The sequence below is a fragment of the Oncorhynchus tshawytscha genome, linkage group LG13 (assembly GCF_018296145.1).
Source record: "Oncorhynchus tshawytscha isolate Ot180627B linkage group LG13, Otsh_v2.0, whole genome shotgun sequence".
NCBI classification, from domain to species: Eukaryota; Metazoa; Chordata; class Actinopteri; order Salmoniformes; family Salmonidae; genus Oncorhynchus; species Oncorhynchus tshawytscha.
Genome location: NC_056441.1, coordinates 66,003,327 through 66,017,805, shown reverse-complemented (window position 1 = coordinate 66,017,805; position 14,479 = coordinate 66,003,327). Strand labels below are relative to the sequence as shown.

At 41.3% G+C, this 14,479-nt stretch overlaps 1 protein-coding gene across 1 annotated transcript in view; it reads right to left on the bottom strand.

The window, feature by feature from the left end:
• The window catches only part of LOC112266135 (multidrug and toxin extrusion protein 1-like), a 19,872-nt gene extending 5,393 nt beyond the window's left edge, over positions 1–14,479 (bottom strand). The window contains exons 1-13 of the mRNA XM_024443604.2: positions 14,321–14,479; positions 13,566–13,667; positions 13,217–13,285; positions 12,893–13,041; positions 3,382–3,424; positions 3,177–3,221; positions 1,568–1,665; positions 1,313–1,410; positions 1,099–1,212; positions 915–982; positions 552–660; positions 323–398; positions 153–222 (exon numbers count right to left, since the gene is read on the bottom strand). Of these exons, the coding sequence (XP_024299372.1) occupies positions 153–222; positions 323–398; positions 552–660; positions 915–982; positions 1,099–1,212; positions 1,313–1,410; positions 1,568–1,665; positions 3,177–3,221; positions 3,382–3,424; positions 12,893–13,041; positions 13,217–13,285; positions 13,566–13,667; positions 14,321–14,428 (1,149 nt within the window). The 5' untranslated portion in view covers positions 14,429–14,479. The remainder of the gene's footprint in view (positions 1–152; positions 223–322; positions 399–551; positions 661–914; positions 983–1,098; positions 1,213–1,312; positions 1,411–1,567; positions 1,666–3,176; positions 3,222–3,381; positions 3,425–12,892; positions 13,042–13,216; positions 13,286–13,565; positions 13,668–14,320) is intronic.

Genomic DNA, 14,479 nt, shown 5'->3' with positions numbered 1-14,479 from the left:
ATAGTACAAAAATAAAGGAAAACCCTGGAATGAGTAGGTGTGTCCAAACTTTTGACTGGTACTGTATATTATTGATTTCTAATTATAGCAGTACTATTGTATAAAATGTTATTAATTTTTTCAATGGTTACAAACCACTTGAGTGCACTTACCACTAGCCCATCAAAGAACTGAAGGACACAGTACACGTTGAGAAGTTGAGAGACCAGATCTATGATCTGACTGAAAAGGAATTAAATAATCGTTATTGAGATGGTCAGGTTACAATTTGGGATGGTCTTGATTTGAATCATTACGTTGACTATATGTACACCCTACTTACTCATCAGAAGTAAACATGAAGGCGATCACTGTTTTAGTAGAGATCAGCACAATTCCCTGAATTACTGCCATTGAACCTAGGACGTGGAATGGAGGAAAAAGACATGCACTACTGCAAAAAAACAACTCGTTTGTCAAAGTAATTATTATCATTTTAGTTCACCATAGTTCACCGTAGTTGTGATGGTTGAAATAAGGGCCATATGAGCTAGAGTAAGTGTGTGACTGACCTGAGAGGGCGAGGGACACCTTGCTGGTGAGGATGGCCCCAGCTGTGTCTCCGGCCCCCAGGGCGTTCCCCACACGAACACATGCTGCAGCCTGGATCCCCATGGGGAACTTTACTCACACAACACAACACAACACGTTATCTAGACGCCTCATAAACAGCTTGCTGTCTTAGTCTAACCATGCCTCAAACAAAGATAATGTCTGCTTTTAACTCAGATTTGATCTTGATCTGTAGCACACATGTACAGGACATTTTGGGTTATTCTTCAGTTTATTTGGACTGGATAGCCAGTGCATTGGGCTTAATTTGGCTTCTATGATAGGTTTTCGAGTAGGTGTGTAAAGAGTTCTGTACACATTACCATGTAGTTGATGAAAGCCAGCATTATGACCACATGTTGAGCAGCCAGGTCCACTTCACTCAGCATGCCTGAGAATGAGAGGGAAGAATGCAGAGGTGGATGTTACATTGATATGGGTGTTTTGGCCTTTTGAATGTGACTTTTCATTGGTTCATTGGTGTTAATCTTAAGAGCTGAAATGTACCTGCAAGGAATCCCCCAAGCTCATAGATCCACCATTCGAAACATAGCATCAGTGTACTGGGGATGGCTAGTTTCATATAAGAGCCCCACTCCTGTAGCGCTTCTGTGGTCCAACCTGTAGGGGGAGACAAAGGCCTGTTTATCCCAACACAAACTGGTCTATTTCAATAGGTCACATTCATTTGGCACAGTCAGAGAGATGGACTTTCTCTTACCTCCCCATGTATTCACATGTAGCTTCTTCCAACAAATGTAAGCAAACAAGAAGGAACATATGTAGAGCTGGGAGAGTGTATTAGCTGCTGCAGACCCTCTAGAAAACAAACACACAAACAAAAACACACACTCCATGAAATGATAATGAACATTGCATAATTACAGTAGTTGGTACATAATTGATACTCTGGCTATGTTACTGACTGTTAAGAATATGGCACTGTTATCAATGTTTCTTCTGTGAGCACACCTACATAACTCCCAGGTCCATCCAGTAGAGCAGGATATAGTTTGTCACCACGTTGGCGATGTTGGCCGCTGCTGCTGTGTACATCTGAGGCAGAAATATCCCCTGAGCACAGAAACACACTAGTTGATATGATCATCCGATTCACACCTAACCTGGGTTACTGGTACTCCTAGATGACTGTTTTCCTCTGAAACAGTCAGAGGTCACCAAGTGCAACACAGCTTCAGTGTGTAAATCAGCGAGAAAGATGTGTCGGCATCGAGTAGGTCCTATGATTGAGTGTAGTCTGGCTCAGGGGTGTGAAGGTGAACGGGGCCAAAGTGTCTCCCGACCCCACCTGTCTCAGCCTCCAGTATTTATGCTGCAATAGTTTATGTGTTGGGGGTCTAGGATCAGTCTGTTATATCTGGAGAATTTCTTGTGTCTTATTCAGTGTCCTGTGTTCATTTAAGTATGCTCTCTCTCTCTCTCTCTCTCTCTCTCTCTCTCTCTCTCTCCCGCTCTCTCTCTCTCACTTTCTTTCTTTCTTTCTTTTCTCGGGGGACCTGAGCCCTAGGACCATGCCTCAAGACTACCTGGCCTGATGACTCCTTGCTGTCCCCAGTCCACCTGGTCGTGCTGCTGGCACCTACATGCTACCTTGTCCCGGACCTGTTGTTTTCGACTCTCTCTCTCTACTGCACCTGCTGTCTCTAACTCTGAATGATCGGCTACGAAAAGTCAACATTTACTCTTGAGGTGCTGACCTGTTGCTCTACAACCACTGTGATTATTATTATTATTTGACCCTGCTGGTCATCTATGAACGTTTGAACATCTTGGTCATGTACTGTTATAATCTCCACCCGGCACAGCTAGAAGAGGACTGGCCACCCCACATAGCCTGGATCCTCTCTAGGTTTCTTCCTCGGTTCCTGCCTTTCTAGGGAGTTTTTCCTAGCCACCATGCTTCTACATCTGCATTGCTTGCTGTTTGGGGTTTTAGGCTGAGTTTCTGTACAGCACTTTGTGACATTGGCTGATGTAAAAAGGGCTTTATAAATACATTTGATTGATTTGATAGAGATAATGCTTGGGCATTTTGAATAGGACTGGACATTCTGTATAACACATTACAGCATTAAAAGTACAGTGGTGATACTCTCCACCCTTCATCATTCATCTCTCCAGTTAAACCCATCCATCCATCGTTCTTTCCACAGGGTGATTCAAGTGTCCTTCATAATGGAAGCTACGTGGCTTTTCTCCCAACACCCAACACACTAAAATCACAAAGTGTACCCTTCAATCTGTGCTGGGATTTGTTGAGTCAACTCAACTGACCTTACATAAAATACATTCCATTGCATGAGCCACATCAGTTGGCATCATTTGAATGAATATTCTTCATTACCATGGTAATCCAGCATCACTTGGTAGAACATTCCCAAATACCATTGAAAATGATTGCATCACAATACTAGGCAGCCATTGCGAGTGTACCTATGAGTTTACCAGTCAATTGTAAGGCATAAAGCATCCAAAGCCCTTCTATTCATTCTTATTTCTATAGACGCGATGAGGTGTGAGGAACAAAACAAGTCATTTGTAGCCCAGCGGCACGGTCAGTGTACCTGGTTCTGGAGATAAGAAGCCTGAAGTTGATGCAGGAAAATAGCCTGAAAGAAAGAGATGCAGAGTAAATGATAAAGACAGGGAGGAGAGGAGGTTTATTATTCATCTGATAAGAATAGGTTAATGGAGCCATCTAGTTGAAAACTCAGACACAATTGAGGCCACTCTAAAGAAGTGGGTGTTTGATAAAAAGAGATGACTCACTGGTACTGCAGGTAGGTAGGCGATGACATACAGCTGTGCTATTCTGAAAGACAGAGCATGTATTACCTGTTAAATCACACACCATTACTACACCTGTTTCCATGTATTTACCCCATACACACCACGTACTGCTAAACTCTATCAATTTACCATTATGTTGTCCGTGAAAATCACCCATTCAGGCAGCAGTGACAGAATGTTTATTGCATCTAGAAACTAACAGCAATCTGTACATCTCATTGAGTAGGTCAATTGGCTGTGAAAACATTGCTGTCATTTCCACTGAATGGAGTGTTTGGGGAATTGCCGGGGGCCACATTTGATGGCGAGAGCAGTCAGAGATGGTGTTATTGCAGCTAAGAGAATGAGGAGTTCTGTTCTCCCTCAATTAGCATACAAACAAGCACATTATCTTTATCCAGCATCAGAGGCACAATACCATGCATTGGCTGTATCTGTGATGTGCTCAGGTCTGAGTCATACAGTGTGAGTAGGGCCTCATATTTTTCCCGACCATGTGACCTGGGAGCTAGTCATAGGGTATAACCAGGGTCAGGAACAACTCTGGAGCTAGTCATAGGGTATAACCAGGGTCAGGAACAACTCTGGAGCTAGTCATATGGTATAACCAGGGTCAGGAACAACTCTGGAGCTAGTCATAGGGTATAACCAGGGTCAGGAACAACTCTGGAGCTAGTCATAGGGTATGACCAGGGTCAATAACAATTCTGGAGCTAGTCATAGGGTATGACCAGGGTCAATAACAACTCTGAAGCTAGTCATAGGGTATGACCAGGGTCAATAACAACTCTGGATCGGAGGCGGCAGAAGGCAGCAGTCAGTGGCTCTGGATGAAGAGGAAAGACCCCGGCTGGGCCCCGAAGTGAGAGGGCCAGGAGGTATGCGGTCAACAATGCTTGACTCAGGGAGGAGGATGCCCCTGCCATGCATAGTCCCATGGGATGTTGGCTATCATCAACAAGGCAACTCCTATGACTAATTGGGAATGGGATGCAAGCGTAGGATTGATCACCCTGTCGCTGGCCGCCTTTGGGGAGGGTGTATAGTGTGAAAGGCCGAAACACCCTAGGAACCAAAGGTACACTACTGACGATGCGCTCCCCAAATTTCACCAGGCTCACTGTTCATTACCTCTTGGAAGTGCTTGCACAAAGGATAGTAACATCTCATCCTGTGTTCTTGGAATCTGGAGCTAGTCATAGGGTATGACCAGGGTCAATAACAACTCTGAAGCTAGTCATAGGGTATGACCAGGGTCAATAACAATTCTGGAGCTAGTCATAGGGTATGACCAGGGTCAATAACAACTCTGAAGCTAGTCATAGGGTATGACCAGGGTCAGTAACAATTCTGGAGCTAGTCATAGGGTATGACCAGGGTCAATAACAATTCTGGAGCTAGTCATAGGGTATAACCAGGGTAAGGAACAACTCTGAAGCTAGTCTTAGGGTATAACCAGGGTCAATAACAACTCTGAAGCTAGTCATAGGGTATAACCAGGGTCAATAACAACTCTGAAGCTAGTCATAGGGTATAACCAGGGTCAATAATCAACTCTTGGAGCTAGTCATAGGGTATAACCAGGGTCAATAATCAACTCTTGGAGCTAGTCATAGGGTATAACCAGGGTCAATAATCAACTCTGGAGCTAGTCAGAGGGTATAACGAGGGTCAATAACAATTCTGGAGCTAGTCATATGGTATGACCAGGGTCAATAACAATTCTGGAGCTAGTAATATGGTATAACCAGGGTCAGGAACAACTCTAGAGCTCGTAATATGATATAACCAGGGTCAGGAACAACTCGGGAGCTAGTAATAGGATATAACTAGAGTCAATAACAACTGGAGCTGGTCACATGGTATAACCAGGACCCAGAGTTTTCGCTGGCCCTAATATAAGTGGTAGTGTACTATAGTGTGAGTCAGACTCCAGGCCATCTGACTGTAATAGTCATCACTAACCAGCCTCCACCCAATACCCTGCCCTGAACTTAGTCACTGTTACTAGCCGGCTACCACCCAATACCCTGCCCTGAACTTAGTCACTGTTACTAGCCGGCTTCCACCCGGTACTCTACCCTTCACATTACAGACTGCTGCCCTATGTAGCCTACATAGTCATTGAACACTGGTCAATAATGTTTGCATACAGTACTGTTTTACCCACTTCATATGTATATAGTGTATTCTAGTCAAGGCTCATCCTATATAACTACTGCTCTGCAGACGTTTTCTATTCATATACTGTCCATACAGTCTATACACACCATCATATACATACAGTACCAGTCAATGTCAGAGTCCGGAATATAAATATATACAGTACCAGTCAAAAGTTGGGACACACCTACTCATTCAACGGTTTTTCTTTATTTTTACCATTTTCTACATTGTAGAATAAAAGTGAAGACATCAAAATATGAAATAACACAGCAAAAAAGTGTTTTATATTTGAGATTCTTCAAAGTAGCCACCCTTTGCCTTGATGACAGATTTGCACACTCTTGGCATTCTCTCAACCAGCTTCACCTGAAATGCTTTTCCAACAGTCTTGATGGAGTTACCACATATGCTGAGCACTTGTTGTCTGCTCTTCCTTTACAATGCGGTCCAACTCATCCCAAACCATCTCAATTGGGTTGAGGTCGTGTGATTCTCTCCTTCTTGGTCAAATAGCCCTTACACAGCCTGGAGGTGTGTTGAGTCATTTTCCTATTGAAAAACAAATGATAGCTAGACTAAGCCCAAACGAGATGGGATGGCGAATCGCTGCAGAATTCTGTGGTAGCCATGCTGGTTAAGTGTGCCTTGATTCTAAATAAATTAGACAGTGTCACCCGCAAAGCACCCACACACCATCACACCTCCTCCTCCACGCTTCACGGTGGGAACCACACAGAGATCATCCGTTCACCTACTCTGCGTCTCACAAAAACACGGCGGTTGGAACCAAAATCTCCAATTTGGACTCATCAGACCAAAGGACAGATTTCCACCGGTCTAATGTCAATTGCTTATGTTTCTTGGCACAAGCAAGCCTCTTCTTTTTATTGGTGTCCTTTAGTAGTTGTTTCTTTGCAGAAATTCGACCATGAAAGTCTGATTCACGCAGTCTCCTCTAAACAGTTGATGTTAAGATGTGTCTGTTACCAGTGGTGTAAAGTACTTAGGAAAAAATACTTTAAAAGTACTCCTTAATTTGTTTTTTGGGGTATTTGTACTTTACTATTTATATTTTTGACTACTTTTACTTTTACTTCACTACATTCCTTAAGAAAATATTGTACTTTTTACTGCATACATTTTCCTTGACACCCAAAGGTACTTGTTACATTTTGAATGCTTAGCAGGACAGGAAAATAGTGAAATTCACGCACCTATCAACCGAACATCCCGGGTCATCCCTACTGCCTCTGATTTGGCGGACTCACTAAACACAAATGCTTCATTTGTAAATGATATCTGAATGTTGGAGTGTGCCCGTGGCTTTCCGTAAATTAAAAAAAAACAAGAAAATGGTGCCTTCTGGTTTGCTTAATATAAGGAATTTGAAATGATTTATACTTTTACTTTTGATAAGTATATTTTAAACCAAACACTTTTATACACTGGGTGACTTTCACTTTTACTTGAGTCATTTTCTATTAAGGTATCTTTATTTTGACTCAAGTATGGTTGTTGGGTACTTTTCCCACCACTGTCTGTTACTTGAACTCTGTGAAGCATTTATTTGTGCTGGAATTTCTGAGGCTGGTAACTCTAAAGAACTAATCCTCTGCAGCAGAGGTAACTCTGGGTCTTCCTTTCCTGTGGCGGTCCTCATGAGAGCCAGTTTCATCATAGCACTTGATGGTTTTTTCAACTGCACTTTTTTCTGGATTGACTGACCTTTATTTCTTAAAGTAATGATGAACTGTCATTTCTCTTTGCTTAGTTGAGCTGATCTTGCCATAATATGGACTTGGTCTTTTACCAAATAGGGCTATGTTCTGTATACCACCCCTATCTTGTCACAACACAACTGATATTTTTTATTTATTTATTTATTTATTTCACCTTTATTTAACCAGGTAGGCAAGTTGAGAACAAGTTCTCATTTACAATTGCGACCTGGCCAAGATAAAGCAAAGCAGTTCGACACATACAACGACACAGAGTTACACATGGAGTAAAACAAACATACAGTCAATAATACAGTATAAACAAGTCTATATACGATGTGAGCAAATGAGGTGAGATAAGGGAGGTAAAGGCAAAAAAATGCTCAAACTCATTAAGGAAATAAATTCCACAAATTAACTTTTAACAAGGCACACCTTTTCATTGAAATGCATTCCAGGTGACTACCTCATGAAGCTGGTTGAGAGAATGCCAAGAGTGTGCAAAGCTGTCATCAAGGCAAAGGGTGGCTACTTTGAAGAATCTCAAATATCAAATATATTTTGATTTGTTTCACACTTTTTTGGTTACTACTTGATTCCAAATGTGTTATTTCATAGTTTTGATGTCTTAACCCATTTAATCCCACATTTTCCCCAGACATGAAAATATCCAAATCAAGTCTCATTAGTAACCCTTTGAAGTAATCAATCATTATATTTTGAAATTTTAATGGAAAAGTAGGTGAAAAAGTGTGTTTTATGGTCGGTCACAATTGTGACCGGTGGGATAATGTTACGTATACTGAAATAACATTTTTCTCCTATGCAGTTATCAAAGTTCTTATATATACCAGTTATACCCAGTTATTAACACATTTAAAACTATGTCACTAGCAGTCCCAGCATTGCCACTAGAATGCCCCGTCACATTCTAGTGTGACTATTTTACACATCAAAAACCCTTATACAACACGATATGAATTCTGAGAGCAAAGACAAAAAGACAACAACCATCAATGTATTTCAACATTGTTACTTCAGTGCTACATGTTCTGAAACATTAATATTGTAACTTTATTGTAACATTTGAACTTGTTGTTTGTCATTGTAACATTGTCATTGTGACATTTTAGTGCAACAACCACTAACAACTGTATAGCAGTCGTGTGATTCATTCCCACTGAACATAAAGGTAACATTTAGGATAGAGGTAGCCTGTAGAATATGCATTCAAGTAGTGTACTGAACAAAATACAAATATATATATATATATATATATATATATATATATATATATATATATATATATATATATATATATATATATATATATATATATCACTCATTGTCCAGTGGCACTTTTTAAATATATATATATATATATATATCACTCATTGTCCAGTGGCACTTTTTAAATATATATATATATATATATATATATGATATATATATATATATATATATCATAGAGTTAGGCTTCAGAACCAAGTGCAAGATTAGTTTGTGCATCACTGTTTTGAACTACGATCAGTCAGACCTACTGTCATACAGGATGTCTTGAATCAATTGACCTTCTTTACCAAAAACATTTCAGTCATTTTGATTGTCTTTATCGTCAACTTTTCTTTTCTTCCTAGAGTCTGTTGTACTGCTTCTCCTCACCCTTTATCCACTTTTCTTTTCTTCCTAGAGTCTGTTGTACTGCTTCTCCTCACCCTTTATCCACTTTTCTTTTCTTCCTAGAGTCTGTTGTACTGCTTCTCCTCACCCTTTATCCACTTTTCTTTTCTTCCTAGAGTCTGTTGTACTGCTTCTCCTCACCCTTTATCCACTTTTCTTTTCTTCCTAGAGTCTGTTGTACTGCTTCTCCTCACCCTTTATCCACTTTTCTTTTCTTCCTAGAGTCTGTTGTACTGCTTCTCCTCACCCTTTATCCACTTTTCTTTTCTTCCTAGAGTCTGTTGTACTGCTTCTCCTCACCCTTTATCCACTTTTCTTTTCTTCCTAGAGTCTGTTATACTGCTTCTCCTCACCCTTTATCCACTTTTCTTTTCTTCCTAGAGTCTGTTGTACTGCTTCTCCTCACCCTTTATCCACTTTTCTTTTCTTCCTAGAGTCTGTTGTACTGCTTCTCCTCACCCTTGATCCACTTTTCTTTTCTTCCTAGAGTCTGTTGTACTGCTTCTCCTAACCCTTGATCCACTTTTCTTTTCTTCCTAGAGTCTGTTGTACTGCTTCTCCTAACCCTTTATCTACTTTTCTTTTCTTCCTAGAGTCTGTTGTACTGCTTCTCCTCACCCTTTATCCACTTTTCTATTTTTATTTCATTGTCTTTTTCAGCCCCTTTTCATTCTGTCTTATCTCCTTTTCTACTGTCCATGGTATATCTTGAAGCACTCAATGTGCAGTGGCGCTTTGCATTTCTCTCATGCACAGGTAGTGTGTTTGTCACAATGACGACTTCTCTGGAACCGGTGCATCGTGTTGATTGGCCAGTGAGAAGCTTTGTCATATCTTGCCTGATCTTCAACAGTAGCAGCCAGTAAAGATCTCCTTCCGTGGCTCAGTGGTTTCATGCCAAACTTTAGCATATTTGGGCTGTATACTATGTGTTTTGGAATCACATCGGTGGCAGGCCTCTTCGATCGTTTGAACGCTCAATCTTTATTTTTGACCAACTGCAGCTTTTCCCTTGGCTCTTCTGACTGGACCCTCTGGCGGGTAGAGGCCCTTGGCTCTTCTGACTGGACCCTCTGGCGGGTAGAGGCCCTTGGCTCTTCTGACTGGACCCTCTGGCGGGTAGAGGCCCTTGGCTCTTCTGACTGGACCCTCTGGCGGGTAGAGGCCCTTGGCTCTTCTGACTGGACCCTCTGGCGGGTAGAGGCCCTTGGCTCTTCATTATCAACAATGGAGGGGGTGGGGAGGTTGTGGATGGGGGGTGGTGAGGGGTAGGTCATCATCACTGATAACGTTGTTCCTGTCATGATCTGTTTGCATAGGTTCAGCATATGCATTCAACAGCCTGGCTGGCAAATGGCCTGTCCATAGTCCATATCTGACCCATCACTACCACAATCACTCAGGACAGCATCTTTCTCATTTTGAGGGATAACTGCAATGTTGCATGCCTTGTATGGGCAGTCACCTAGATCCAACATATCCAGAACTTGACTCAAAGTGAAACTAAAAGAAAGAACAGGGTAGAAAGTTAGGTAAAACAAGAACTATGTATGTGTATACAGTGCCTTGCGAAAGTATTCGTCCCCCTTGAACTTTGCGACCTTTTGCCACATTTCAGGCTTCAAACATAAAGATATAAAACTGTATTTTTTGTGAAGAATCAACAACAAGTGGGACACAATCATGAAGTGGAACGACATTTATTGGATATTTCAAACTTTTTTAACAAATCAAAAACTGAAAAATTGGGCGTGCAAAATTATTCAGCCCCTTTACTTTCAGTGCAGCAAACTCTCTCCAGAAGTTCAGTGAGGATCTCTGAATGATCCAATGTTGACCTAAATGACTAATGATGATAAATACAATCCACCTGTGTGTAATCAAGTCTCCGTATAAATGCACCTGCACTGTGATAGTCTCAGAGGTCCGTTAAAAGCGCAGAGAGCATCATGAAGAACAAGGAACACACCAGGCAGGTCCGAGATACTGTTGTGAAGAAGTTTAAAGCCGGATTTGGATACAAAAAGATTTCCCAAGCTTTAAACATCCCAAGGAGCACTGTGCAAGCGATAATATTGAAATGGAAGGAGTATCAGACCACTGCAAATCTACTAAGACCTGGCCGTCCCTCTAAACTTTCAGCTCATACAAGGAGAAGACTGATCAGAGATGCAGCCAAGAGGCCCATGATCACTCTGGATGAACTGCAGAGATCTACAGCTGAGGTGGGAGACTCTGTCCATAGGACAACAATCAGTCGTATATTGCACAAATCTGGCCTTTATGGAAGAGTGGCAAGAAGAAAGCCATTTCTTAAAGATATCCATAAAAGTGTTGTTTAAAGTTTGCCACAAGCCACCTGGGAGACACACCAAACATGTGGAAGAAGGTGCTCTGGTCAGATGAAACCAAAATTGAACTTTTTGGCAACAATGCAAAACGTTATGTTTGGCGTAAAAGCAACACAGCTCATCACCCTGAACACCTCATCCCCACTGTCAAACATGGTGGTGGCAGCATCATGGTTTGGGCCTGCTTTTCTTCAGCAGGGACAGGGAAGATGGTTAAAATTGATGGGAAGATGGATGGAGCCAAATACAGGACCATTCTGGAAGAAAACCTGATGGAGTCTGCAAAGGACCTGAGACTGGGACTGAGATTTGTCTTCCAACAAGACAATGATCCAAAACATAAAGCAAAATCTACAATGGAATGGTTCAAAAATAAACATATCCAGGTGTTAGAATGGCCAAGTCAAAGTCCAGACCTGAATCCAATCGAGAATCTGTGGAAAGTACTGAAAACTGCTGTTCACAAATGCTCTCCATCCAACCTCACTGAGCTCGAGCTGTTTTGCAAGGAGGAATGGGAAAAAATTTCAGTCTCTCGATGTGCAAAACTGATAGAGACATACCCCAAGTGACTTACAGCTGTAATCGCAGCAAAAGGTGGCGCTACAAAGTATTAACTTAAGGGGGCTGAATAATTTTGCACGCCCAATTTTTCAGTTTTTGATTTGTTAAAAAAGTTTGAAATATCCAATAAATGTCGTTCCACTTCATGATTGTGTCCCACTTGTTGTTGATTCTTCACAAAAAAATACAGTTTTATATCTTTATGTTTGAAGCCTGAAATGTGGCAAAAGGTCGCAAAGTTCAAGGGGGCCGAATACTTTCGCAAGGCACTGTATCTATGTCTACACCTAGATGCAGTGTGTTATCCCGCCTGTCACTATTGTTGCCGTCAACATGTTTACACATTCTATGACCACACTGAACAAAGTTGAGTAATTGCAAATGCATATATCAAAACTAGACACCTTAAAGATTATGATGTACCAAAAATCTTTGTCCATTCTTTATGTTAACATACTTTACTAACCTTTTGTTTGGGAGCTTTGATGCAGCCATCCTCTTCTCATGGTGCAACCAGGAAGTAAACAGCTCTGGTCATGTGACAATTTACACTAAACATGTGACACTGCACATCATTCATTGAGACCCTTTATTATTTAAATATTTGCTGGAAATGCATTGATAGATCATTCAGTAACATTTTTAGAGCCTTATAACTGAAAACGTTTCTTTTTACGGTCACTATTGTGACCGATGGGATTATATAGGTTAACTATTATTCTACAATGTAGAAAAGAGTAAAAAATAAAGATAAACTGTTGAATAAGTAGGTGTGTCCCAACTTTTTACTGGTACTGTATATATCTATATTCCGGACTCTGACATTGCTTGTTCTGATATTTCTTCATTTGTTTCTTTCAATTTTGTGGATTTATGTGTATTGTTTTGTATAGTTAGGTATTACTAAACTGTTGGAGCTCGAAGCATAAGCATTTCGCTGCACCTGCAATAACATTAGCGAAATATGTGTATGTGACCAGTAACATTTGATTTGGACAGTGTAGTTGTTACCTGGCCACTTCAGGCTCCTGGCCCAGAGCCAGCAGGATAGACTGGGTGTTGAGGAGCATGGCCCAGCAGGGGAGACAGAAGAGCAGCAGGATCAACACACTCCTCTGGAGAATCACCCCCACACGCTGCAGGTTCTTACCACCAAATGTCTGCTCAGACACACACACACACACACACACACACACACACACACACATACACACACACACAAGCAGCAGCATGAATGACATGAGACATTATCGTTGGGGTCACAGTCTGTGACTGTTGCATATATTTGAACTGGAACGTATACTTCAACTACTGCATTCAAATATATTTACATACCTGAGATACCAAAGTGTCACATGCTAAGGCAAGTCCACCTCCTGTTGCTGCAGTCGTAACATTAATAGTCTGAAGAAGATGATCATCAAACACATTTACAGCACACAGTTACACACAGATTTACATTCTGACGTAACATTTAAAAAAAAAATAGAATTGATTATATCATTGCTATCCCCTCCCTTGTGGTTCTTCAAATGAACACCAGAATCTGTGAGGACCTTAGGTGATGTTGTAATCTTTCTTACCATTTTCCCGCTCTTCTCTAATCACATGCAGAGGAGCCATTTTCTTATCTAAGCTGATAGACCCAAGCAGTTTACACAACATAGCTAGAGGATTGACTCACCGCGCAGGCCAGGCCATAGCCAGCTAACACCGCATTCCCCAGGCGACCACAGAACATAGTGATGACAAACGGAAGCAGGTAGTTTAGGATTCGAGACAGCAGCTAGGGGAAAAAGACATGCATAAACAATAAACACCCCATTGGGAAAACTGGTTGAATCAACGCTGTTTCCACATCATTTCAACCCAAATAATCTATGTGATGATGTTGAATCAACGTTGAAAACTTATTGGATTTGTAAAAAGTAATCAATGTAAGGACATTTCACCTCACTTTGAACCTAAGCCCAATGACATAGTGACATTTTTTGTTGATTTCACACTGAATTCACAATAGTTGACAACTCAACCAAATGTAAATCCAAACTAGACGCTGAACTGACGTCTCTGCCCAGTGGGACAGACATTACTTCTAAGTTAATCAAGAGAAATCTACTTGAAATACTAGTTCTGATGGGCTTCAGTGTCCCTCGGAGTGTACTTTTAATAAATCATAGAGCCATTAGTATGCACTGCACAGTTAATCCTGTAGCCTAGTATTTCATTCTCACAGAGTAGTCTACCTATAACCCTAGCAACAGAGCTATCCACTTCCAAACAGGGCCACACAATAGTTGTGTCCCAAATGGTACCCTATATTCCCTATATAAGGCACTACCTGTTAAAAAAGTAGTGTTCTATATAGGGAGTATATGGTGCCATTTGGGAAATGCACAATTACACACAACAGGCTAGGTGGGCAGTGCCAGTCCTTACCAAGGGTCCAGTCATCCGGAGAATGTGGTATAGCTCCTCTCTATGTGCCAGGGGGATTCTGTGCCTTACCCAGTGGCAGCAGAACAGTTTGGCACTAGACTCCTCCATTATAGGTGAATTAGAAGTGGGCCCAGATGCCAGTGTAGGCCCAAAGTCTTC